The sequence below is a fragment of the Apodemus sylvaticus genome, chromosome 9 (genome assembly GCF_947179515.1).
Source record: "Apodemus sylvaticus chromosome 9, mApoSyl1.1, whole genome shotgun sequence".
Classification (NCBI taxonomy): domain Eukaryota; kingdom Metazoa; phylum Chordata; class Mammalia; order Rodentia; family Muridae; genus Apodemus; species Apodemus sylvaticus.
This window is the reverse complement of record NC_067480.1, coordinates 16,378,823-16,404,722: the sequence shown is the minus strand read 5'-3', so window position 1 is coordinate 16,404,722 and position 25,900 is coordinate 16,378,823. Positions and strand designations below refer to the sequence as shown.

The 25,900-nt window shown below is 37.8% G+C and overlaps 1 protein-coding gene across 1 annotated transcript in view; it reads right to left on the bottom strand.

Moving 5' to 3' along the window:
* Window positions 1-25,900, bottom strand: part of LOC127692776 (solute carrier organic anion transporter family member 6C1-like) — a 109,721-nt gene that overhangs the window by 27,675 nt on the left and 56,146 nt on the right. Inside the window, exons 6-7 of the mRNA XM_052193373.1 lie at window positions 21,004-21,199; window positions 8,398-8,551 (exon numbers count right to left, since the gene is read on the bottom strand). Of these exons, the coding sequence (XP_052049333.1) occupies window positions 8,398-8,551; window positions 21,004-21,199 (350 nt within the window). The remainder of the gene's footprint in view (window positions 1-8,397; window positions 8,552-21,003; window positions 21,200-25,900) is intronic.

Here is a 25,900-nt window from a genome sequence, read left to right as displayed (position 1 = left end):
TTTCTTATTTCCTTATTTCAAATTAGAAGTCTCTCTGTTTTATATATGGCTACACACACATATGTATATATGTATATACATATATGTATATTCACATGTATATATATATACATATATATATATATATATATATATATGTGTGTGTGTGTGTGTGTGTGTGTGTGTGTGTAAATGCAACTTGTATAGTCTGTATAATATTCCTTATCTGTACAGTTTGGGGGCTGACTATTTGGTATTGGATAACCATTTTGGTGTGCTCTTCATGGAGAAGTCTATTTTCTTGTTCTCAGTATTCCTTTAAGAAGGTTCTACTACATAGCCTGGATCTCACAGTTGTCTCTCAGACTCTGCATACAGAGTACTGGAAATAAGGCATATGCCAGCACACTGAACTTAAAATGCCTAGTTTTAATAAATACTTTCATGCTAAAGCTGCTGTGCATTACTTAAAAATTGAAAATTATTTGAAAAATCTGAGATAGTATACTTACCAGTGAGTTACATGTAGGTGTTTGTGGGTATACAATTGTAAATAAGGCAGAGGTATCCAAATTTTAGAAATATTAGTCACTTATGTAAGTTTCATTATTATTGGATGCCAATATACATTAAAGGGAATTAACTGTAATAAAATTATTCATTTTATTAATTAATTATATTTTATCTGAGATTTTAAGTACGGGCATTAATCTGACTATGAAAGATTGTATAATTATGTTAAAACTTTGTTTTGCATATAATCATGAATGGAATTGATTTCTACTAAGAAGAGTAGAAGCATTGTATCAGAGATCAAATTTTAAAACAGCATTGAAAAGCAATTGTAATCCAAGCACTGGGGAGAAGCACACACACAAAAGCACACACGAGCACAAGCATACCCACACACAAGCACACATACACACACAAGACCTATAACCCCTCTAATCCCTAGTGAGAACGAACACTCACTGAGATTTTCCCAACCCATAAAAAAAAGGGACATTTATATTTAGTGAAGAATTCTACAAGACTTTCAAAGAAGAATAAACTACCACACTCTACAAATTATTGCACAAAAGGGAAACAGAAGAAATGCAGCCAAATTCATTTCTTTGAGTCTAGAGTTACCATGATACCAAACCAAATAAAGACTCAAAAAAGAAAGAAAATTGGACATCAATTTTCCTTATGCAAACAGACAAAAAAAGTACTCAGCAAAATACTTGCAAACTAAATTCAAGAACACATTAAAAAGATCAACTATATGATTAGCTAGCCTTCATCCCAGAGTTGTAAGTATGGTTAGACATATAAAAATTGGGAATTTCAATTGGTATTTCAAAATGTAATCAATATATAAACAAAATGAAAGAAAATTACACAAGATTATCTCACTAGATACCTAAAATACATGACAAAATCCAACATTCTGAAAGAAGAGCTCTCCAATGTTCAAACTGACAAATGGGCTGAGAAGAAAACCAGGGAGTCAACAACTTACAATAGCCACAAATACTATAACATGTCTTGATGTAACTCTAACCAAGCCAGTGAAATGCTTGTATGCTAAGAATTTCAAAGTTTTAAGAAAGAAATTGATGAAAATATTAGAGGATAAAAAAATCTTCCATGCTCACAAATGAGTAGAAATAACATAGTAAAAAATGGCAACTCAACCAAAAGAAATCTACATATTCAATGCAAATCCCCACCAAATGTCTAACAAAATTATTTATAGAGCTGGGAAAAACAGTTCTCAACTTCATATGGAAATACAACAGCGTGATCTAGCTATAATAGTCCTGAGAAATAAAAGAACTATTGCCAGTATTTCTACACCTGATTTTAAATTGTACTATAGAGCTGTAAAAATAAAAACTGCATGTTTTTGGTATAAGAAAGACACATTGATCAATGAAATCAAATTGAAGACTCAGACTTGAATCCAAAACAGAAAAACCTAATTTTTGATAAAGAAGCCAGAAATATTCACTATACAGTTAAAGTATCATCAATGATCAGTCCAAGTGGATCAAAGAGCTATCTACATAAAATGAGACACATTACATCTGATAGAAGAGAAAAGTGGAACATCTTTGAATGCATTGACATGGGAGACAACTTTCTGAACAGAACAATGATAGTATAGTCACTAAGATCATCAGTTAATAAATGGATCCTCATGTAACTAAAACATTTCTGTAAAAAAAGGAAACCAAAGAGAAGCAGCTTACAGAATTGAAAGAGATTTTTGAATGCCACATCCAGTAAAGTTCTACTATTCAAAATGCATAAGCAACTCAAACAGGTACAGAAACCAAAATAATCCAATTAAAATGGTGTACAGATCTAAACAGAATTTTCAATAAAGGAATCTCAAATGGCTGAGATACACATAAAGAAATGTTCAACATCCTTTGCCATCAGGGAAATGCATATCAAAACAATTGTTAAATTTCATCTGTCAGGCCAGGTGCTGCACACCTTTAATCCCAGCACTGGGGAGGCAGGGGCAGGTGGATTTCTGAGTTCAAGGCCAGCCTGATCTACAGAGTGAGTTCCAGGACAACCAGGACTACACAGAGAAACCCTGTCTTGAAAAAAATTTTCATCTGTCAGAATCACTAAAAGGCATAATACACAAAGGATGCTCCATCCTACCACAGGGAATATTGCTCAACTATGTTTACTGTGGGTTTATACATAATAACCATAAACAGCAACTAGCCTAGATGTTACTCAACAAAATGAAGAATATGTGATACATTTACACAATGGAGTATTTCTCAGCTGTTAAAAAGGTACCATCATGAAATGAATGGTACGAAAAAGAAGAAAAAAATACTGTGTGAGGTAACCCATACCAGATGGAGAAACATGATAAATACTGATTTATAAGTGGATATTCTCTTTAAATAAATGATAATCAAGCTACAACTCACAGACCCTGAAAGTTTAAATGAAAATTAGGACTCTAGGGCAGATTCATTGACCTCCTTGAAAAGGAAAAACAATTTTTGTTTGTAGACTGCCTGTAGACAAAGACAGAAGCAAGAGGATTCAGATGGGAAGGGAGTGGAAGAAGAGAGTTTGGGGAGACAAATCTAGAACTGGGGAGCATTGGTGGTGTTATGGAAACCTAGTCCAGTGGAGGAATCTTGGAATCTACGAGGATGACCCTAGTGAGGACTCCTAGTAATGCAGGATATCGTAGGTGAACTTGGCTATAGCCAGGCAAGGTATGCAGTAGTGAGACTGGGTTGCAGTCATTTGAATTGTTGGCTGAGAGAGTTCCACAACAGTCCCAAAGCATCCCAGGCTGATGCTAATACAAAAGTTCATTTTCTGAAAACCAACACTGTGGTCCTTTTGCTAAGGAAAACATCCACAGACCTCTTTGAATGGAAAGGACCTGCCCAGATCCTTTACCCCTACTTCTTGTCAAGAATTTTTCAACATGTGGGTTACAATCCTTTTGGGGTTGAATGAGCTGTTCATATCACCTATCTCACAACTAGACAGCCCAGAGACCTAGGCTAGAACCAAACCTGACTGGCTGGAAAAAAAAAAGTTTCTTAATGATATTCTTACTCATAGTTTGGTGCCTTGTCCAGCTGTCATCAGAGAGTCCCCCTCCATCAGTAGATAGGAGTAGGGCAGAGAACCTCTGCCAGGTATTCTGTGGGACAAAGAGTCTAAATTGGAGCACTCATTCTGTTCCTCCACTGGGATATAGGGACATGCTACAGTAGAGGGAGAGATTAAAGAGCAGTAGTCTGAGGGGATAGAAGATGCTAGAAAACTTGGACCACTGAATCACCTATGCAGGGCTCATACAGGTTCAAAGAGACTTCAGTGGCAAGCACGGAATCTGCATGGGTCTGTACCAGGTCCTCTGTGTTTATGTTATGGCTTGACAACCTTGGTGTATTCGTGGGATTCATAACAGTGAGGGTGGTGTATCTTTGACATTTTTTCCCTGCTCTAGGGACTCTTTTCTTCCTCTTCAGTTCTCTTGTCCAGCTGCAATGTGAGGGCTTTTGCTTCATCTTTCTTATCTTGTTTTGTCCTATTTGACTGTTGTCAATTTGCTCATTTCTAAAGAGGAACCAGAATGGGATTGGATCTAGGGGAGGAGGGAAATAGGGGAACTGTGAGGAGTGAAGGGAAACGAAAATGAGCAGGGTTTGTTTTGTGAGAAAAGAATGTATATTTCTTTAAGTAAAAGAGTTGGAAGCCTATAAGAAATATTAAAAGGTAGAGCACAGGGTAGATGTTACCTCCTCTCTGTGCTAGGAAGCAGTTCAAGATGGCTGTGGTGATTCCTTCCCTCAGTTATACATAACTTCACAATACCTAGGGGAAAGAATCTGTGGCTTTTAATTCTCTAATAAAGTATATTTCATGTGTAATGAAGGGGTAAAAATACTAGTTTGGCTGAACCTCAACTAACTAGGTGAGCTTCAAACAGTACCAGGCATTTTTCCATTCAACTCAGACAACTTAAGTTAATTTTGCTGACCTTGAAGGAAAGGGGTTTCTATGTTAAAGAATTAAGTATTCTATATAAGCTAAAACTGCCTCTGAGTAAAGCTAGCAAAGAATGACAGATTTTATTACATTCAAGCTTAGAGAAATCAGAAGCATTTACAAGTCATTACTTCTCATAGTTTCTAGACAGCCCAGAGCTTGGACCTGAACCCAGACTTCTGTATCTGCAACTGAGTCATGCTGTGTCTGGAATTCTAAACTTAGAATTGGTGGGATCATAAACAACATTATTCAAATTCAAAAGTATATTGGTAGTTGCTAGGTAGAGATATGGTAATAAATGATTGATATTGATCCAGAATCAAGATATATGTTGAATCCAAACAAAAATCAATAAAATGGAAATTATATTCATGATTTTACAGAAAGCACACAAAAAAGAAAATTCCAATGTCTGCAGACAGACAAGATAATACAGTTCTATGGTGGTGAATTTTGATTACCAGGCTGCACTGTGTATATATGCGGTCATTTCCAGATATTAGTTGTGGAATTCAATGTGAGCATTATGTCTAATACAAAGTGGCCAGAAGGAAATAAAAGTGCCAGATGTCAGCTAGCCCAGGCATACACCACACACACACACACACACACACACACACACACACACACACACACACACACACATTTCCCCTCTCCTCATTGAATGCCCTAATGTGAAAGCTGTGATCAACATCACTGACTCTCCACAGATTTAATAAAAACAAACCACAGTGGATTAACAGTTGAAAGCAGGAAAAAACCAATTCTCTCTTCTTTCAAATAGCTTCTCTCAGGTATTTGTCAGAGTACACAAAGTCTGAATCTGTGTATTTAAACTGCTCAGGGAGGTGGGGCGAAGAACATGCAGCCTAGCATCCCATGCCTAGGGAATACATTTCAGAAATGATGGAGAAATTCTTCAGGCAGAACATACTCTTTGTTTTGTCAATCTTGCTTCAGAGAGATTACTTCCAACACAGATAATTGTCTTTTGTACAACTCTGGCAGTTATTCTCTTCACTGTAAACATTTTATTTCTACCCTTTAAATTATCAAATGCTATCGTAAACTTGTGTGGACATTTTGTGGAATCTTTTTATACTTGATATGCATTATTAATTAATTGTGCCTTGTAAAAAATATAAGAAGATCATAAAGAATTCCTTGTGCTGAATGTTCCTAAGCACAATTTCCAAAATAGAAAAGTAGCTCCATACTGATATTCTCCTTTGCTTCTCAGTGAACAGCTGGCCCTGATGGTGGACTCTCAGGTGTGGTGACTTCAAGGGCATAGCTAAGGGGAGCTGGCTGACCACTCATCTACTCTGAGGGGGCATGTGTGCAGGGGTGATGATTTCCTCCCTTGACCCCTTGACACCTGCAGTAGTCAACTGAGCTGGTCTGAGGTCCTGAGAGTAACCAGGCCTCTCATTAGATGTAGTTCTTAGAAAAGCACACCCTGGAGCTTGCTGGAGCAATACAGTGGATCTGGCCCTGATGGCAAAGGTAGTGGTGAGCCAGCACCAAGAGTAAGTTGGTCCAGCCTCTCCCTGGCTGAAGCATTTGAGGGAGTGAGGCCCCTGCCTTGACTGGGCACCACAGTGGAGTTGACTATGGAGGCATGGGTTTGTGTGACCCATCCCTGAGGGCATGAGTATAGAAGATCTGAGCCTTCATCTTGCCAATGCTGGAGTTGGGTGGGCTAGTTTGGAGCAGTACTGGAGAACTGGCCCTGGTGCTGGGGAAAAGGGAGAGCTGACAGGGTGACTAGATCATCTATGACCTAGGCCCAAATCAAGAGCTTTGTGTTGGCCTGGCCCCAAATCTATCTCATGTGCGAACTGTGGGACCATGTCAAAGGGCCAGTCCTGCTGAACCAAAGCTGCAGGATTTACATGATATAGGGCAACAATGATAACATGTAGGAGTCCCAGTGAGTATCCTATACTGATGATGTGATAGAAGCCAGAGTTCTTTACCCAGACCAATGACTCATTGCAAAGAACATTTTCAGAGAAGATGGACAGAGGGGTATACAGTGAGACACATTGTGACAAACTTCATCTTCTACAAAAAGATGTTTGCTATGCTTTGTTTGGTTTATTATTTTGTGTGTTTTGTATTTTTGGGGGGTGAAGGTTGCAAGGACACAGAGCAGATTATAAGGGACAAGCAGATGTATAGGCATGAGACACATGATGTGAATCTGATAAGAATCAATAAAAAGTTAAAAAAGAGTAAAGCAAAACAAATAAAAAAACAACAAACTATCCCAGCCCTCCAAACTGACTTCATATTTAAAGGAACCTATGACATTCTATACCCATCATACTGTGGACCAATATTCTGATACATAAATTTTGGTGACACAGATTCAAATTATGTCCAGATCAACATACTTATGATAAAATTTAATTAATAAGTTAGACATGTTAGGTGATTAACAATAACAAACTTGAATCTGAATATTGAATATTGAATAGCAATAAGAAATAGTGCTTTTTAATTACATTTACACTACTCCAATATTTTAAAGACTTACATAATATTTTAATACATAACAGTTTAGGAGAAGAATTTTTATAAATAGTATATGACTTTTTATACTAATGCTTGTTAAAAACCTTGCTATGATATTAAAGCATAAATGCTACTAGGCATGCTAATATAATGTCTATGAATCAGTAAGTACTCTGTTGACTACTCTTCTCTTCACAAGTATCAGGAGACAGAGGAAAAGAAAGACAAGATTTTTAGTACCTAGATCCATATTTTGTTCCAATAAAATGGTAAAAACTGAAGGAAACCTACTTAGCAGCTATGAAACATACACACAGGGGCAGGACTGATAATTCTGTGAGGTACTAAGAATGGGGTTCTCATGATACCCATATTAAATCCTGTCATGGTAGTGTGCTTATAAGGCCACTGCTGAAGATCCAGAAATGTGTGGTTCCCTGGGGATTTGGTACTAGGTACCCTAACCTAGTTGGGAAGGTTCCAAGACTGTGAAAGCCTGCCTCACAACTCAAGATGGACTGATCCTGATGAATGACATCAGACATTGTCCTCTAACCAGTACTTCATTTACCTAATTTATACCTGAATATTTCTTATATTGTGTAGAATTACATACTTTCCTGCATGCACAGGTGTTTTTCACATGTGCACACACACATAAAAACACACACGTACATCAAAAATGCATACACACAAAAGCAAAATAAGAGATTCCCACAAATTTAGACAAGTGGTAGTATAGCAAGGGCTCTCTACAACAGAACAAGGAGTAAGAAAAAAAGAATTAGTTTTGGGCTGTGGTAGCAGTCCTGGAAGTAGAAGATTCAAGTCACTACCATGAAATATGTAATGAACTTTTAGCAAATTCAATTTTCAAGTCATATTTCTCTCATTCATATGGGTTCACTGTAGCTTGTAGTTTTCTATAATTTCAGATGTATTTTTGAAAGGTATATATATATATATAAAGGTGGAAAGTAGCTCAGTGGGAGAGCACTGGATTCACAACTCCCCACTTTAAAAAAGTCATGTCCAAATCTGAGTTGCTGTGAAGCATAAATAAAAAATATAAAGAAAATATAGAGTAGGGTTTTGAATATCAACAGAAGGCACATTTGAAGGAAAGGTGACTCATAGGATAACACTGGGAAACCCTTTGGTTTGTGAAAGATTGTTATCAAAATTCAGTGAATGCTGCTGAAAGGGAATTTAGTAAACAAAAAATAGGTTTTCTTTGAATGTTGTTAAAATTAAAAGTAAGGAAAATATAAAAGCAAAATTTTAGAGAGCTATGAGTAAAATCTAGTCACCATCTAAAAACTGAGCATGTTACTGGACAGGGAGAAGCATAAGAAAATCTACCTTTTCGTTCCTTAGGCTTTTAAAAGCTCTGCACCCTGCAAAGCATGCTGAGAAATATTGGGTCTCATCTCTTCCACATACAGGACGGTATTCATCAGTCGTACAACCACAGTGCTCATTGCATGGAGCTGTAAGGTTTCCAAGTATACCAAGTCTGTGAAGTTGAGATTAAACAGAATTATAATACCATCATTTAAACTGTCAAGATATACACAAGATCCTTAAATATGACATTTGAAATAAGGAAAGAAATCAAAGACTCTTTAGAATTTATTGAAATGAAAGCACGACATACCCAAACTTATGGGATACAATGAAAGCAGTACTAAAAGGAAAACTCATAGCTCTGAGTGCCTCTAAAAAGAAACTGGAGAGTGCATACACTAGCAGCTTAAAAGCACACCTGAAAGCTCTAGAACAAAAAGAAGCCAATTCACAAAAGAAGAGTAGACAGCAGGAAATAATCAAACTCAGGGCTGAAATCAACCAAGTAGAAACAAAAGAACTGTACAAAGAATCAACAAAACCAGGAGCTGGTTCTTTTAAAAAATCAACAAGATAGGCAAATCCTTAGCCAGATGAAACAGAGGGCACAGAGAGAGTATCCAAATTAACAAAATCAGAAATGAAAAGGGACATATAATAGAAACTAAGGAAATTCAAAAAAATCATCAGATCCTACTACCAAAGCCTGTACTCAAGACATCTGGAAAATCTGTATGAAATAAACAATTTTCTATACAAATAACAAATATAAAAGTTAAATCAGGATCACCTAGACAATGTAAACAGTCCCATAATCCCTAAAGAAAGAGAAGCAGTCATTGAAAATTTACCCAGAAAAAAATAAATAAATAAACCACAGGACTAGATGGTTCTAATGCAGAATTCTATCAGACCTTCAAAGAAGACCTAATTCCTATATTCTTCAAACTATTATACAAAATAGAAACAGAAGGAACACTAACCAATTTATTCTATGAAGCCACAATTACACTGATACCAAAACCACACAAAGATCCAACAAAGAAAGAACTTCAGAACAATTTCCCTTATAAATACTGATGCAAATTACTCAATAAAATTCTTGTCAACAGAATCCAAGAACACATCAACACGATTATTCAACATGATCAAGTAGGCTCCATCCCAGAGATGCAGAGATAGTTCAATATATGGAAATCCATCAATGCAATCCACTAAATAAACAAACTCAAAGAAAAAAACACATGGTCATTTCACTAGATGCTGAAAAAGCTTTTGACAAAATTCAGCATCCTTTCATGCTAAAAGTCTTGGAAAGAACAGGAATTCAAGGCCAATACCTAAACATAGTAAAAGCAATATATAGCAAACCAGTAGCCAACATCAAACTAAATGGAGAGAAACTTGAAGAATTCCCATTAAAATTAGGGACTAGACAAGGCTGCCCTCTCTCTCCCTATCTATTCAATATAGTACTTAAAGTGAATACAAACTGGAAAGGAAGAAGTCAAACTATCACTAGTTGCAGATGATATGGTAGTATACTTAAGTGAACCCAAAAACTCCATCAGAGAACATCTACAGTTGAAAAACAACATCACAGAGTGACTCCCCACCGTAATCTTACTGCCCGACTGAGCAGAAAGGCAGCACCAGGTACTGAGATATCTGGAGTTTCAGATCTCTGGGAGCACAAGCCGCAGGGGTCGGGGGTCTGCCTGCACCCAGGACCTGGGCAGATCAGCAGTTCATCTGTTAGCCAGTCAGTCGTGGGTCCAGTGCCCTATGTGGGCATCAGCACAGGGAGTGACTCCCTGCCACCATCTTCACTCCCTGACAGAGCAGAAGAGCAGCCCCAGGTACTAAGATATCCTGAGTTTAAGATCTCTGGGGGTGCAAACCACTAGGAGTCTGCCTGCACCCAGGACCTGGGCTGATCAGTGGTTCTTCTGTGTACCAACTGGTCGTGGGTCCTGTGCCCTACGTCGTCATCAGCATTTGGAGTGACTAATGCCACCATCTTCACTCCACGACAGAGCAGATGGGGAGCACCACGTTCACTGAGACAACCCAAGTATAACATTGCATGGGGCAAGACTCACCAGGGCTCCAATGGCACACAAGAGGAGGGCAGCGCATCAGCAATCTGTGCCAGGGGAAACCCAGTCATCCAGTGTGGCAGAAATAACCTTACAGGCTCACAGGAGGTTGAAGCACCAGCCAGTGACAACAAGACCAACTAATACCAGCGAGAGCTAGATGGCAAAAGGCAAACAGAGGAACGTTACTAACAGAAATCAAGGCAATATGGCAGCATCTGAACCCAATTCTCCAACAACAGCAAGTCCTGGATACCCCAACATACCAGAAAAACAAGATTTGGATTCAAAATCACTGGTCATGATGCTGTTAGAGGAACACATGAAGGACATAAAAAAATCTCTTAAAGAAATTCAGGAGAAAAATGATCAAAAGTTAGAAGACCTTACAAAGGAAACACAAAAATAATTGAAAGAAATTCAAGAGAATATGGGTCAAAAGATAGAAGCCAATAAGGAGGAAATGCAAAAATCACTTAAAGTAATACAGGAAAACTTTGGTCAACAGGCAGAAGTCATGAAAGCGGAAACACAAAAATCTCTTAAAGAATTACAGGAAAACACAAACAAGCAAGTGAAAGAGCGGAGCAAAACCATCCATGATCTAAAAACAGAAGTAGAAACAACTAAGAAATCACAAAGAGAGACAACTTTGGAGATAGAAAACCTTGGAAAGAAATCAGGGGCCATAGATATATATATCAACAACAGAATACAAGCAATAGAAGAAAGAATCTCAGATGCCGAAGATACCATAGAAACCATGGACCCAACAGTCAAAGAAAATTCAAAATGCAAAAAGCTTGAAGCCCAAAACATCCAGGACACAATGAGAAGGCCAAACCTAAGGATTATAGGCATAGATGAGAGTGAAGATTTACAAATTAAAGGGCCAGCAAATATCTTCAACAAAATTATGGAAGAAAACTTCCCTAACCTAAAGAGAAAGAGGCCCATGACTATACAAGAAGCTTACAGAACTCCAAACAGACAGGATCAGAACAGAAAACCTCCAAGCACATAATAATCAAAACCTCAAATGTACTAAACAAAGAAAGAATATTAAAGGCAGTAAGAGAAAAAGATCAAGTAACATATAAATGAAGACCAATCAGATTGACACCAGGCTTCTCACCAGAAACCATGAAAGCTAGAAAATCCTGGGCAGATATCATGCAGACTCTAAGAGAACACAAATGTCAGCCAAGACTATTATACCCAGCAAAACTCTCAATCACTATAGATGGAGAAACCAAGATATTACATGACAAAACCAAATTTACACAATATCTTTCCACAACCAAGCCCTACAAAGGATAATAGGGTGAAAACACCAATAAAAGGAGGGAAACGACACTCTGGAAAAAGCAAGATAGTAACGTTCTTTCATCAAACCAAAAAGAAGATAACCACTCAAATATAAAGTTAACATCAAAAATATAATCCACACATCAAATGAGATACAAGAAGAAAGCAGGAGTGGTCCCTGGTTCTGGAAAGACTCAGTGGAACAGTATTTGGCAAAACCAGAACAGGGAACTGGGAAGGGGTGGGAGGGAGGACAGGGGAAGAGAAGGGGGCTTACGGGACTTTCGGGGAGTGGGGGGGGGCTAGAAAAGGGGAAATCATTTGAAATGTAAATAAATTATATCGAATAAAAAAAATAAAAAAAAATTGAGAGGAAGCAATAATCACTATTCCTTAATATCTCTTAACATAAATGGACTCAATTCCACAATAAAAAGACATAGACTAACAGACTGGATATGTAAACAGGACCCTACATTTTGCTGCATACAGGAAACAAACCTCAGTGTCAAAGACAAAAACTACCTTAGAGTAAAAGGCTAGAATACAATTCTACAAGCAAATGGTATCAGGAAACAAGCTGGAGTTGCCATTCTAATATGAGATAAAATTGACTTTCAAGCTAAATTCATCAAAGGAGACACCGGAGGACACTTCTTGCAGGTCAAAGGAAAAATCAACCAAGAAGAACTCTCAATACTGAACATCTATGCTCCAAATGCAAGGGCACCCTCATTCATAAAAGAAACTTTACTAAAGCTCAAAGCACACATTGTACCTAACACAATAATTGAGGGTGACTTCAACACCCCACTTTTCTCAATGGACCGATCAGGAAAACAGAAACTAAACAGGGACACAGTGAAACTAATTGAAGCTTTGGACCAATTGGATTTAACAGATATATATAGAGAACATTTCATCCCAAAGCAAAATAATATACCTTTTTCTCAGCACATCATGGTACCTTCTCCAAAACCGATCATATAATTGGTCACAAGACAGGCCTCAACAAATACAAGAAGATAAAAATAATTCCATGCCTCCTATCAGATCACTATGGAATAAAAGTGGTCTTCAATAGCAACAAAATCAGCAGAAAACCCACATACACATTAAAACTGAACAATACTCTACTCAATGATACCTTGGTCAAGAATACCTTGGTCAAGGAAGAAATAAAGAAAGAAATCAAAGACTTTTTAGAATTTAACGAAAATGAAGGCACAACATACCCAAATCTATGGGACACAATGAAAGCAGTGCTAAGAGGAAAACTCATAGCCCTGAGTGCCTCCAAAAAGAAAATGGAGAGACAGCATACACTAGAAGCTTAAAGGCACAACTGAAAGTCCTAGAAGAAAAAGAAGCTGTTTCACCCAGGAGGAGAAGAAGACTGGAAATCATCAAACTCAGGACTGAAATCAATCAAGTAGAAACAAAGAGAACCATATAAAGAATCAACAAAACCAGGAGCTGGTTCTTTGAGAAAATCAACAAGATAGATAAACCCTTAGCCAGACTAACCAAAGGGCACAGAGACAGTATCCAAATTAACAAAATTAGACATGAAAAGGGTGATATAACAACAGAAACTGAGGAAATTCAAAAAACTATCAGATCCTACTACAAAAGCCTGTACTCAACACAACTGGAGAATCTGGAGGAAATGGACAATTTCTTAGATACCAAATACCAAAATCAAATTAGGATCAAATAGATCATCTAAACAGTCCCATAACCCCTAAAGAAATAGAAGGTGTCATAGAAAGCTTTAAAACAAACAAAAACACAGGACAGGTTTTAGTGCAGAATTCTATCAGACCTTCAAAGACTTAACACCAATACTCTTCAAACTATTCCACAAAATAGAAACAGAAGGAACACTACGCAATTCATTCTATGAAGCCACAATTATGCTTTACGCTGATACCAAAACCACACAAAGATCCAAAAAAGAAAGAGAGCATCAGGCCAATTTCCCTTAGGAATATCGTTGCAAAAATGCTCAATAAAATTCTTGCCCACCGAATCCAAGAACACATCAAACGATCATCCACCATGATCAAGTAGGCTTATTCCCAGGGATGCAGGGATGATTCAATATACAGAAATCCATCAATGCAATCCACTATAATAAACAAACTCAAAGAAAAAAAAACACATGATCATTTCATTAGATGCTGAAAAAGCATTTGACAAAATCAGCATTCTTTCATGCTAAAAGTCTTGGAAAGAACAGGAATTCAAGGCACATATCCAAACATAGTAAAAGCAATATACACCAAACCAGTAGCCAACATCAAACTAAATGGAGAGAAACTTGAAGCAATCCCACTAAAATCAGGGACTAGACAAGGCTGCCCCCTCTCTCCATATCTTTTCAATATCGTTCTTGAAGTCCTAGCTAGAGCAATTAGACAACATAAGGAGGTCATTGGGATACAAATTGGAAAGGAAGAAGTCAAACTATCACTATTGGCAGATGATATAATACACTTAAGTGACCCAAAAAACTCTACCAGAGAATTCCTACAGCTGATAAACAACTTCAGAAAAGTGGCTGGCTACAAAATCAACTCAAGCTAATCAGTAGCCTTCCTATACTCAAAGAATAAGGAGACTGAGAAAGAAATTAGGGAAATGACACCCTTTACAATAGCCGCAAACAACATAAAGTATCTTGCTGTGACTCTAACCAAACAAGTGAAAGATCTATATGACAAGAACTTCAGATCTCTGAAGAAGGAAATCAAAAAAGACCTCAGAAAATGGAAAAATCGTCCATGCTCGCGGATTGGCAGGATTAATATAGTTAAAATGGCCATCTTGCCAAAAAAGCAAGCTACAGATTCAAGGCAACCCCCATCAAAATCCCAACTCAGTTTTTCATAGAGTAGAGCAATTCTCAAATTCATCTAGAATAACAAAAAACCCAGAATAGCTAAAACTATTCTCAACAGTAAAAGAACTTCTGGGGGAATCAGTATCCCGGACCTCAAACATTACTACAGAGCAATAATGATAAAAACAAACAAGCAAACAAACAAAAAAACCTGCATGGTATTGGTACAATGACAGGCAAGTGGATCAATGGAATAGGATTGAAGACCCAGAAATGAACCCACACAGCTATGGTCACTTGATCGTCGACAAAGGAGCTGAAACCATCCAGTCGAAAAAAGATAGCCAGTTCAACAAATGGTGCTAGTTCAATTGGAGGTCAGCATGCAGAAGAATTCGAATTGATCCATTCTTACCTCCTTGTACTAGGCTCAACTCCAAGTGGATCAAGGACCTCCACATAAAACCAGACACACTGAAACTAATAGAAAAGAAACTGCGGAAGACACTTGAGGATATGAGCACAGGGGAAAAGTTCCTGAACAGGTCACCAATAGTTTAGGCTCTAAGATCAAGAATTGACAAATGGGACCTCATAAAATTACAAAGTTTCTGTAAGGCAAAGGACACTGTCAAAAGGACAAAACGGCAACAACAGATTGGGGAAGGATCTTCACGAACCCTAAATCTGACAGAGGGCTAATAGCCAATATATACAAAGAACTTAAGATATTAGAACCCAGAGAACCAAATAACCCTATTAAAAATGGGGTACAGAGCTAAACAAAGAATTTTCACCTGAAGAACTTCAGATGACTGAGAAGCACCTTAAGAAATGTTCAACATCATTAATAATTAGGGAAATGCAAATCAAAACAACCCTGAGATTTCACCTCACACCAGTCAGAATGGCTAAGGTGACAGCAGGTGTTGGCATAGATGCGGAGAAAGAGGAACACTCCTCCACTGCTAGTGGGATTGCAAGATTGTACAACCACTTTGGGAATCAATCTGGCAGTTCCTCAGAAAACTGCACATGACACTTCCAGAGGACCCTGCTATACCTACTCTTGGGCATATACCCAGAGTATTCCCCGGCATGCAATAAGGACACATGCTCCACTATGTTCATAACAGCCTTATTTATAATAGCCAGAAGCGGAAAGAACCCAGATGTCCCTCAATGGAGGAATGGATACAGAAAATGTGGTATATTTACACAATGGAATACTACTCAGCAATTAAAAACAATGAATTTATGAAATTCTTAGGCAAATGGTTGGAACTTGAAAATATCATCCTAAGTGAGGTAACCCAATCACAAAAGAATATACATGGAATGCAGTCACTGATAAGTGGATATTAATTAGCCCAGTAGCTCTGAATACTCAAGACACAATTAACATATCAAATGATTCCCAAGAAGAATGAAGGAGAAGGCCCTGGTCCTAGAAAGGCTTGATCCAGCATTATAGGGGAGTACCAGGACAGAGAAATGGGAGGAGGGTGATTGGGGAATGGGCAGAGGGAAGAGGGCTTATGGGACTTATGGGGAGGGGAGAACATGGAAAGGAAAAATTATTTGAAATATAAACAAAGAATATAGAAAATAATATAAAAAAGAAAAAAAGAAAGAAAAGAAACTGCAAAGCTTCTGTAAGGTCAGGACACTGCCAATAGAACATTTCAGCAGTCTGCAAAATGAGAAAGGATCTTCAACCCTAAAGCTGATAGAGGGCTAATATCCAAATTTTACCAAGAACTTAAGAAGTTAGACAACAACAACCCAAATAATCCAGTTTAAAAATGGTACAGAGCTAAACAGAGAATTCTCAACAGAGTAATTTTGAATGGCCCAGAAACACTTAAGAAATGTTCAAAGTCCTTAAACATCAGGGAAATGCATACAAAAAGAACTTTTGATGTTCTATCATACATCTATGAGAATGACTAACTAAGATCAATAGCTCAAGAGATAGTACATGCTGGAAAGGATGTAGAGCAAGTGGAAAACTTCATTGCTGGTGGAAGTGCAAACTTGTCCAACCACTTTAGAAATCAATTTGATGATTTCAAAAAACTTGCAATAGTTTGACATCAAGACTTAGCTATACACAAAGGATGTTCCAACATCCCACAAAATCACTTTTTTCAACTATATTTATAAAGGCATTATTTATAACAGCTAGAAGTGGGAAACAACCTAAATGTCCCTCAACTGAAGAACTAATAAAGAAAATGGGGTACATGTATACAATCAAATACTCTTCAGCTATTAAAAACATCTGGTGGTTCCTCAGCAAAATGGAAATAGTTCTATTTGTAGATCCAGCTACCATTCCAGGGAATATGGCCAAAAGAAGCTCCAACATATAATAAGGATACATGATCCAGTATGTTTATACAAGCCTTAGTTGTAACAGCCAGAAGCTGGAAAAAACCCACATGTCCCTCACAGAAGAATGGATACAGAAAATGTGGCACATTTACACAATGGAACTACTAAAAACAGCTATTAAAAACAATGACTTCATGAAATTCTGAGCCAAATGGATAGAACTATAAAATTTCATCCTGAATGAAGTAACCCAGACACAAAAGAACATATAAGGTATATACACATTGATTAGTGGACATTAGCCCAAAGTTCTGGAATACACACCATACAACCCATAAGCCATACAGTGTTTAAGAACAAGGAAGATCAAAGTGCAGAATCTTGAAATCTGTATAGAAGGGTAAACAAAATAACCACAGCAGGTAGAGAGATCAAAGGTCCTGGGAGGAAGATAGGACCAGGAATAAGGGAAGCAGGATCAGGCATGGTACAGGGCAGGTGAGGAATATAGAAGGTCAGGAAATTGAATAGAAATATGTAGCAGTGGAGGATGGGGAACTGGTGGTAGCCACTAGAAAGCCTCAGATGCCAGTGTAGCAAGAGGCTCCCAGGACCCAATAGTAATGACTTTAGTTGAGATACCCAACAAACGGGAGATAGAACCTGTAAAGACTACCTCCAGTAGATAGGCACAGCCTCCAGGTGAGGGATATAGACAATTACCCAGCTCGAAATTTTTAACCCAGAATTGATCCTGTCCAAAGGAAAGGCCAGGACCAGAAATGGAACAGAGACTGAAGGAAAGGCCATCAGGAGACTGCCCCACCTAGGGATCCATTCCGTCTACAAACAAACCCCTGCACTACTATTACCAGAAGCACTTGGTAACAGTATCCTGGTATGGCTGTTCCCTGAAAGTTTCTGATAGCACCTTACTAATACAAATGCAGATACTCATAGCCAACCATCAGACTGGGGACTCCAATGGAAGAGCTAGGGGAAGGACTGAAGGAGCTGATGCGGATTGCAACCTCATAGGACAAACAATATCATCCAAACTGTACCACCCAGAGCTCCCAGAGACTAGCCACCAACCACAGAGCATAAATGGAGGGATCTATGGCTCCAGATGTATATGTAGCAGAGGGTGGCCTTATCTGACATCAGTGTGAGGGGAAGACTTTGGTCTTGTGGAGGCTCGATGCCCCAGTGTAGGAGGGGGGGTATACTAGAGTAGTGAGGAGGGAGAGGGTGAGAGGATGAAAGAGCACCCTCATAGAGGGAAAAGAGAGGGGGAAGAGGAAGGATGAGATGGGAGTTTTGTGGAGGAGTAAGCAGGACGTGGAATATCATTTAAAATGTAAATGGTTAATTAAAAAATGAAGATATGTTAAAAAAAAAAAAAAAAGACAGCATGAGTATTTCAGGAAAATGGAAGGAACTTAAAATATCATCCTAAATGACTTAACCCAGTCTAAACAGGACATGCATGATTTGTACTCACATAAAAGTGGATATTAGCAATAAAATACAGGTACCATACTAAGCAAGACCTTACAAAGCTAAAAAAGAAGGAAGGCCCAGCTGAGGACTTGAATTTCACTCAGAAGGAGAATAAAATAGCCATAAGAGGAGATGGAGGGAGTAAACTAGGTGGAGGAGGAACTGAAGGGTATTCGGGCAGGGGGGCAGGGGGAAGGGTCAGGTGTGGGGAAGGAAAGGAGAGATGGCTGGATGGCCATGAAAATGAATTGAAATCTGCAACTGACAAGCATGAGAAGGTCCAGGATGAAGCAGAGCAGGAGTAGCCATGAATGGGTGTGACCTTAGCTATGACTCACAAAGCTGGGGATATGGACATTGAAGAGGCCACCTTCTTTAGCCAGACAGGAACTCATGTGCAGCAATAGACCCACCCACACCAGCCCACCCACAAAACTTCTTTTATCTTTATTCTTTTTTTATTAGATATTTTCTTTATTCACATTTCAAATTGCCTTTCCTGGCTCCCCCCCCCCAAAAAAACCTACCCAATTCCCCCTCCCCCTGCTCACCAACCCACCCACTTCTACTTCCATGGCCTGGCATTCGCTTACACTGGGGTATCAAGCTTTCGCAGGTCTTAGGGCCTCTCCTATCACTGATGCCCAATAAGGCCATTTTTCTGCTACATATGCAGCTGGAGCCATGGGTCCTTCCATGTGCACTCTTTGGTTGATGGTTTAGATTCTGGGAGCTCTGGGAGTACTGGATGGTTCCTCCTATGGGGCTACAAACCCTTTCAGCTCCTTGGGTCCTTTCTCCAGCTCCTGCATTGGGGACCCTGTGCCCATTCCATTGGTTGACTGTGAGTATCCACATTTGTATTTGTCAGGCACTGGCAGAACCTCTCAAGAGACAGCTATAGCTTAGCCCATAAGCACAGAATACTCAAGATACAATTCAAAGACCACTTGAAGCTCAAAAAGAAGGAAGACCAAAGTGTCCTTAGAAGAAGGATCAAAATACCCATATGCAGAGACAAAGTATGGAGCAGATACTGAAGGAAAGCCCATTTAGAGCCTGCCCCACCTGGGGTTCTGTCCCCTATACAGTTACCAAACCCAAACACTATTGTGGATGCCAACAAGTCCTTGCCCATAAAACTTTCAACCGAACTTTATCCTGCCTACAAGATATGCAGGCATGGGGTATCGAGCAGAGACTGAGGGAATGGTCCACCTTCAGACCCATTCCATGGGCTAGCACCAGTCCTTAACACTATTAATGATACTCTCTTATGCTTAGAGACAGGAGCATGTTGTCCTTTGAGAGTCTCTACCCAGCAGCTTAATCAGGCAGAATTTTGTTCATAAATCACTAATAAATGCATGAAAAAACAAATTATCTATATGAGATATGTAACCTTAATATAAAAAGTAAAAACATGTTTGACATTTCATTTGCATGATTAATAATTCCAAAAGTTATTTGAGCATAGTTATTGAATTATTAATATAGAAAATATACCTTCAATTATGACTAAGTCTACAAACATATATTTACCTATCATAGCCAAACTGGACAGTGGAGCTTGGGAACTCTTAATGGAAGATTAAGAGGAAGGATTATGGGCACCAAAGGCAATAGGGTCTGTAGGAAGACCTGCCCAGTCAACTACCATGGACCCTTGGGGTTCTCCGAATCTGAATCACCAAACAAGAACATACAAAGGCTGGACCTAGGCCTCCCTGCACATATGTAGCAGATACCCCAAATGCTCTTGCCCGTACATGGAATATGTCCTTCCAGCTGGACTGCCATGTCTTGCCTCCATGGAGGATTAGTTACCCAACCTCACAGAGACTTGAAATGCCAATATGGGGGTGGTGGAGTACCAAGGAAGGGTCCAATCTGGTCAGAGGAGAGAGAAAGGGGGATGTGGGAAAGATTGTGGGATGGAGTGACTGGGGGCGGGACACTGGGCAGGATATAAGAGGAATATGCAAAACAAAACAAAATTTAAAAAATATAAGTAAAGTTAACATCATGTTTTATAGCCTCATGGTCAGCTCCAGTAGCATTTGTTGAGTAGTGATTTGTCATATACTATCCCCTTGAAATTGAAAGTGCTTTGATTCCTTTTAATCATTTCACTTACTCAGTCCTTTTATTTGCAGTTACATTCATGTTGTCCAATATTTAATATGAACTCATGCCAAACCCTTTGAACTTTGGATGTTGAATCTAAAATACCTATTTGCATGCTCATGTGAAACTGTATTTCACATATTCTATTAAAATCTATTACTTTCTACAAACTCTAACACAAAGTTCTCATTTTGATAATAAATCACTAATAAATGTATAATAAACAAATATATTTATATAAGATATGTAACCTTAATATTAACAGTAAAAAATATGTTTGATTTTTCAATTGCATGATTAATAATTCCAAAAGTTATTTAAATATATAGTTACTGAATTATTAGTATGGAACTTATCCCTTTAGTTATGACTAAAGTATATAGTCTACAAATATATATTTACCTATCATAATCATCATTGATTCCAGCAAACTTTGCTGTTTCACACTCCACAAAAAAGATTAATAGGAAAAGCAAAAGTGACACAAAAGATGATATCGCTATAAATTTCAACTTGTTCTTATTATTCATTTGCAATCTGTCAACAATATAGCCTCCAAAAAAACGGCCAACTGAACCTCCTGAAAATAGAACAGCACCTGAGAAAGGAAAATAAAAGACTGCTAAACATAATCTGTTGAGAATTGCAAAAAAATTACACATAGATATCATTACCTCCAATCTAGCACAGATTTTAAAACAAACCATGAAACAGAAAACTAAAAGATGTGGTATTTGAATAAATCTGGATTTTATAATACATACAATCCTGTGTATGGTGACGGAGCTAATATTGGTCTACAAATGGTGATGATTTTCTCTCTAAACACTGAGTTCATAAGACAAGCAAGCATGCTCCATGCCACATAGACATAGACATTAGCAGGTGCCTTATTGAGAGATATTATTATTGTTCTACTTAAATGTGTATACTATTTCTAGAGACTTGATTGAAATAACAAGCTTTTTCAAACATCCTGTGAACAAGAATGAATGAACCAACTCACTGAGATCTCCTATAGATGGTCAACATTAATATTTTTATAACAATCTGAGACTCTTCAGTGCCCTTAATAATTTCTGTTTTTTTCAACTTAAACATAAGTGTCACAAAGAGGAAATCACAAGGAAAAAAGCAAAAGAAGAGAAATAGAAAAGTAAGTATAGCACAGGAAACTTACACACTAATTCAATCCAATCAGCTCCAAATGTATATAAATGTAAGATAGAGAACAAAATACCAATAACCACACAGACACAAGATTAAATCATGCAATAATAAATACATACAAATGAAATATTTCATAAAAGTGGAAAAGGTAAAGGAAAGGGAAAAAATAAAAGTGATGTTTGAAAAAAAAAACAAACAAATGAAATGTGGCTAATATAATGAAACACACAATTGATAAAATACAAATTCAAGTTCAGGTCCACAGTGGTGGTATAGGGACACTCAGGAATAGCTTGCTCTTCCATGGACTGGAAAGAAAATAATTGACTTGGAACTTGTCATGGAAGGAAGAGTGGGAGAGAATTGGAAGTTGTCTGCACAGAAATAAACCCTAGCACATTCCACACACTATGGAGAATGACAAAGCAAGGTGAGCAAATACCCTTGCTCCTCAAATACAAAAGTTTAAAATGGAGGTGAGCTTCCTGTTTCTAGGCAGGAAAGTGTCTGTGGAGGGCAAGACATGGCACTGAAGGCTGCATCCTGCAGACAAAAAGCCTAGATACATACCAGGTAAGGAGGATGAAAGCAAGCTAGCTTCAGGACAGAAATTACCAGGGAGCTCAGTGAAAACTCAGTTACAGAGCGGCCTGGAGGGAGGTTCTGTTGTTAGGGAGAATTGACTTTTCTCTCCCCTCCCTTTTTCCTTCCATATTTCCCTCTTTAATCTTTTCATTTCTATTTTTATCTTCTTAATAATTCTTATTTTTAATTGCTGTGAATTTTCATGTGTCTTAGGCAAATGGTTTGTTCCTTCACTGAGTAAAATCCAGCCTTTCAATTGCCTTTTCTATTTCTCTCTAATTTTTTATTTTTATTTTATTTTCTATTTCTTTATTTTTATATTATTTTAAAAATAACTTCTATCATTCTCTCTCCTCTCTCCCACATGAACTGGGGCTAAAACCCACAGCCAAGTGTATAATGAACTGTTGTGTCTCTGAGCTATATTTACTAAAGAATTAATTTGGTTTAAATTACAACACAAGTCCTGCTTGAACCTAGTGGGAACTTTTAGTGAAACAGGGGAGGCATATAATCCCACCTATTCACCAGTATAAATGGGGAGGTGTCGCTGAAGTTCTATTTCCAGGGGAAATATTAACACAATAGCAAGAGAGGGGAAAACATAACATAGGGGAGACCACATCTACAACTATGTTCTACTGTATTCAGGGCTATAGCAGGGCAGACTGCATGTGACTATAAGTCTGGTGATGAAGTGTCAGTGTCACACAGTAAAACCTATGAGTCTAGATTTAATCTTCATGATAATATACCTCAGTCATTCCATAGACCTTTCAGAACAAATGCAGCAACCATTATGTCTTTAGAGGTCTGAAATTCCAGTAGGAGTTATCATTGAGCATGCATACTATAACTTAAGATGCCTACCCATCTTCTTTTATTGCTAGAGTTTGTCCCTTCTTTCAAGATTTGTAGAAATGCTGATGTACTCTGTTTTTGACATGGTAATCTACTGAAAAACTGTGGTCACAAATAAAAGCCCTATAAAGATATTGTATTAGAGAGTATTTTTGACAATAAATACAACCTTGTGCAAGATGCTCATTGTTCCAAGTTACACTAGCAGAAGAACTCAACATGTCATAAAGACTGTCATATAAAAGTAAAGCGTTATCCATGGGAACTCATGTGGAAACCTCAATATGAAAAAATATGAAAAGCGTCAACATAGAACATGTGCATGCCGCCAATCACTGGGACCCACATGGTAGTGCAAAGATGTTGACTAGTGTAAGAATGTTTTCCCTGGAAGCAAAGGGTGAGCGTGGCTCCTGTCCATTATACAGAGTTTTGATTACTAAACGTTAGGGTTTAGGTAAGTGTTCATTTGTTTTGTTTCAGTTGTCCTTGTTACAATTTACTATGAGTGCAAATATCGCCTGGCTCCTTTTCTCATGACTTTGTGGTCATGAACTGTGCTCAGAAAAATGGGCTACATCTTTTAGAATTGTTGACAATGAGGCTTCAAACCACCACCGCCAAAAACATCAGATTATTGTCATTTTTCTTGGTCACACTCCAGTATTGGCGTCCCTTTTGTGGAAAACATCACAAACTTGATCAATCAAACATAGAGAAATCAAGCTGGTGCTGACTGGCTATCTTTTAAAGGTGCTCTCCATGCTACTAAAGGAAAACCTAATCATCATGTACACACAAATGTTATCCCTGAGAACTAGATGATGCTTGGCAAGGCGTGACCAAGGACTATGTGGCTGAACATATCACAGTCCTTACCGAGGAACCTATTATTATTATTAGATTGAATGGATATACTATCAAATCAAGTTTTAATTATTTATTATAGCACAAATTAATGCATCTCAAAACAATCACTGAAGGAATTTTATGTTTATAGTAGTTTGTGACTAACACAGAGGTCCACAATGGCCAAGATGCAGAGACAGAAACTGAAGAATGCTCAGCTTTGAATGGAGCATACCATTTACACAGCAGACCCTATTCATAAGGCTCATGGATCACTGGGCAAGAGGAATCAGAAATAGTGTAAGAAACTATCACAGTTGGTATCCACAAAGAGACAGTGTTTTAACATGGAAATATGACTTGGGCAACAAATTCTTGCCCTAGCCACAGAGCTATTGGAAACTCTTAGCTGCTTGGAGTGGGAGAGGGCATTTTCTGTTAAACAAAACAAAACAAAACAAAACAAAACAAAAAAACCTACCTTAAGGTAGCACCAGGTTTTTTAAAGAGTCTATCTTGAGGCACCACCAGTCAGATAACTTGAGCTACAGACCTTATAATTGGTGGTTTTGTGAATGCAATCCTCTAAACTGAGGAACTCTCCTAGAACTACATACAGCCAATGACAAAAGGCAAAACTAACTTACCATAGGATGCTTGACAAAGACCAAAGTTTTGGCATAGAACCCTGAGAAATCTGGAGTCTGATTGTCTCATTTGGGGAAGAATGGGAATCAATATGTCACTGCTGTAGATACCAACCTGACTCAATGCTCATGCAGCATGCAGCATGTTCGAAAGTAGAGCATGCGATTGTTGCTACATCTCTAAGTTTGAGTCTGATGAATCAAGGTGCATGAAGAGATCAATGGATGGTGGGAATAAAAGTCTATTTAATAATCTACTAATGATCAAGGCTTCTGCACTTGTTGATATTTGGTTATAGTTTTCAGTTTTGTTTTTATTTTTGTATTGCTTTGTTTTTCTCACATACTTTATACTCACACTCATCTTCCTGACCTTGTGTTTATTTAAAGAATAATGTGAATGCTCTTTTATTCTTTCATTCTTTACACTAACTACTATAACATGTCTACTTGAAAAACAACTATTATGTTAGTCAAATTTTATTAATTCTAGAACCTTTAAATTCTCCATTTAGAATGTCTTTCAGAGAGCCAAATTCTCAAAACACCTTTAAGACTGATAATGTGTACAATAGCAACTGCTGTTTAGTGTCAAAACATAGAATACATTTACAAATCTTCATGAAAGGATGCCAATGGACTTGGGCATTGTGATATTGTTCATAAGAATCAAGATTAAATATAATTTTATATATCTTAATATAATAAAAGCTAAACTATTGTATGTACATAAAGAGTTAGTTCTCTCTGGTGTAGTGTGTTGGTCTAATGTTTCTTATCTTCAAATCCTAAATACTGGTTCCTCAAGATGTGATTGCCCTAAGTCGAATAATGCAACGTGAAATTTCTCAGCAATATAATAGGAGAGTAGGAGATGGAAAAGGTGGGATTAGATGTTTGAGAGAGGAGTTTGTGAGGAGAGACAGGAGGAGGAAAGGAAGACTGAGGAGGAAGAAATAGCCATGGAACAGAACTGCATAGTCAGGAGAAACAGCAAGAAAGAAGAGTCTTCATAGCTGCAGAATCAGTTAATATAGCCCTAGATCTGCCCAATCTAGGCTTGTAAATAAAATACCTGGATTTTCTGTCCTTTTATGTGCGCTTAAGACAATAAGAAGTTCCTATTACATTTTGGCAGTTAAGAAGAAAGAATAACACAGCATAATTACAATGCATTAGGTTCAAAA